Raw genomic sequence first — 2,091 nt, forward strand, 5'->3', positions numbered from 1 at the left:
CCTGTCCCTAAGGAATGGAATTCTCATCCCAAAGGAATGGAATGGAGTTCCCATCCCTAGGGAATGGAATTCCCACCCCAAAGGAATGGAGTTCCCATCCCAAAAACTGCCCCGGAGTTCAGGGAAGGGGTGGGGTGGGAAAACGCCCAGCCTGGGATGGATCCAGGGATTTTATGGAGCTCCAGGACTGAAAGAGTGACTTAGCCCAAAAATCCATCCCGAAACACCCCCAAAATCCTGGGATTCCTGGAATTCCAGCCCAAATCCCAATGGGGAGCAGCTCCTGATGTTCCCAGTTCCATGGGGAGACCCCTCTGGATAATCCAATCCAGAAAAACTTGGGATTTTTGGGATCGCGGGGGCTCTTCGGGGGCTTGGGCCGCTCGGATCCGGGAAGAATCACCGGGAAATCTGGAGCAGGAGCTGGAGGAATTGTGGATAATGGGATTCCAGGGCACGGAGGGGGGAGGGAGCAGCTGGATTGGATTCCCGAAATACCAGCGAGGACATTCCGGAGCTCGGGAATGGCACAGCTGGGAGCCTCCGGAATGACTCAGGGACTTCCGGAGAAAAGTTGGGAAAGGGGGGAAAAAAAAAAGCTGGGATGGATCCTTTGGAAAGGATTAAAGGCGAGGAAAAAACTGGGATGGGAAGAGGAGAAGGAAAAAATTGGGAACGAGGCCAGGGCGGCTTTGGGAAGTGCTGGAAAATTCCGGGATTAAGAAGAAAAGGACAAATCCCGTCTGGGATCGGCAGCGAGCTGGGAAAGGGGGATGGGAAAGGCTCCAAATCCACCAGGAATGTGGGAATATCGAGGCTGGAATTCCATGGGACACCATCAGGGCCAAGGGATTGAAAGGAAATCATGGAAAACAAATCTTTGGAGTTCCGTGGGATTCCGTCATGGACTCGCTGGCCAAGGGATTCGAGCTCCTCATTTTCCCCAGTTTTCCCTCCTTTCCCAGGAATTCTCCTCATCCCACGGCTGCTTTCCTGCTTCCCAGAGGGACGGGAGGGCCTTGGAGGCATCCTGGGAATCTCCAGTGGAATCCATGGGGGTCGGATCCGTCCCAAAATTCCTGCGCCGGCCTCTTCGGGATCCAAATCCCATTGAAAAATCCCAAGCACCTCCCTTATCCCAGGAATTCTGGGAGACGCCTCCTTATCCCACAGCTGCTTTTCCCAGCTGGAATTCCAGCACTGGGAAGAGCCTCACCCCTCGGATCCTGGGAATTCCCTCGTTCTCCACAGCCCAGGATGCTCCAAAGAGGCCAAAATTCCCAAAAATTCCCCTTATCCATGTGCTGGAATCCTTTGGATTGGGATCTTACCCTTCTCGCCGCCAAAATCCTCCTCATCCTCCGGGAACGGCGGCTCCAGCTCCTCATCTGGGCAAGGAAAAAAAGGTGGAAAAATCAGGGAAAAACCGGGAATGTCACGGCTCTGGCAGGCCCAGGGCTCCGAGAGAATGCCAGGAATGCCGAATTCCCGGAATGCCGAATTCCCACATGGATTTTGCGGAGGGAGGAAAAGTGGGAGAAGGTTTTCATGGAAAACGGGAATTGCTGCGGGCAGCGGGAAGAACGAATCCGTTGATTCCAGGTGCTCCCGTGGCAAGAGAGGGATGGGGAAAAGGAGATTCCAGAGGGGGAATGGGAGGAATTCCAGGCTGGGAATGGGAGGAAGGATGCGGGTGGCAGGAGGAATTCGGGAGAAGGAGGATTCGGGAAGAGGAGGAGGAAGGGATGGAAGAAATGATCCCGGGAAAGAGGCGGATTCCAGAGGGGCTGGGAAGGCTTGGAAAAACGGCTGGGATGGGAATGGGGCTGGGAAGGGTCCCTGGAGGGAGAATGCCAACCTCATCCATGGAAAACCCCTTCCCATCCATGGAAAATCCATTTCCATCCATGGAAAACCCATTTCTATCCATGGAAACCCCATTTCCCATCCATGGAAAACCCATTTCTATCCATGGAAAACCCCTTCTCATCCATGGAAATCCCATTTCCCATCCATGGAAAATCCCTTCCTATCCATGGAAAATCCATTTCTATCCATGGAAAACCCCTTCCCATCCATGGAAAATCCATT

At 53.5% G+C, this 2,091-nt stretch overlaps 1 protein-coding gene across 1 annotated transcript in view; it reads right to left on the reverse strand.

The window, feature by feature from the left end:
• Positions 1-2,091, reverse strand: part of SKAP1 (src kinase associated phosphoprotein 1) — a gene marked incomplete at its 5' end in the record, with an annotated part of 67,162 nt that overhangs the window by 693 nt on the left and 64,378 nt on the right. Inside the window, one exon of the mRNA XM_042020242.1 lies at positions 1,332-1,388. Coding sequence (XP_041876176.1) covers positions 1,332-1,388 — 57 coding nt within the window. The remainder of the gene's footprint in view (positions 1-1,331; positions 1,389-2,091) is intronic.

The sequence above is a fragment of the Corvus kubaryi genome, unplaced genomic scaffold (assembly GCF_017639235.1).
Source record: "Corvus kubaryi isolate FWS band 111438036 unplaced genomic scaffold, C.kubaryi_AGA036_p1.0 36928, whole genome shotgun sequence".
Classification (NCBI taxonomy): Eukaryota; Metazoa; Chordata; class Aves; order Passeriformes; family Corvidae; genus Corvus; species Corvus kubaryi.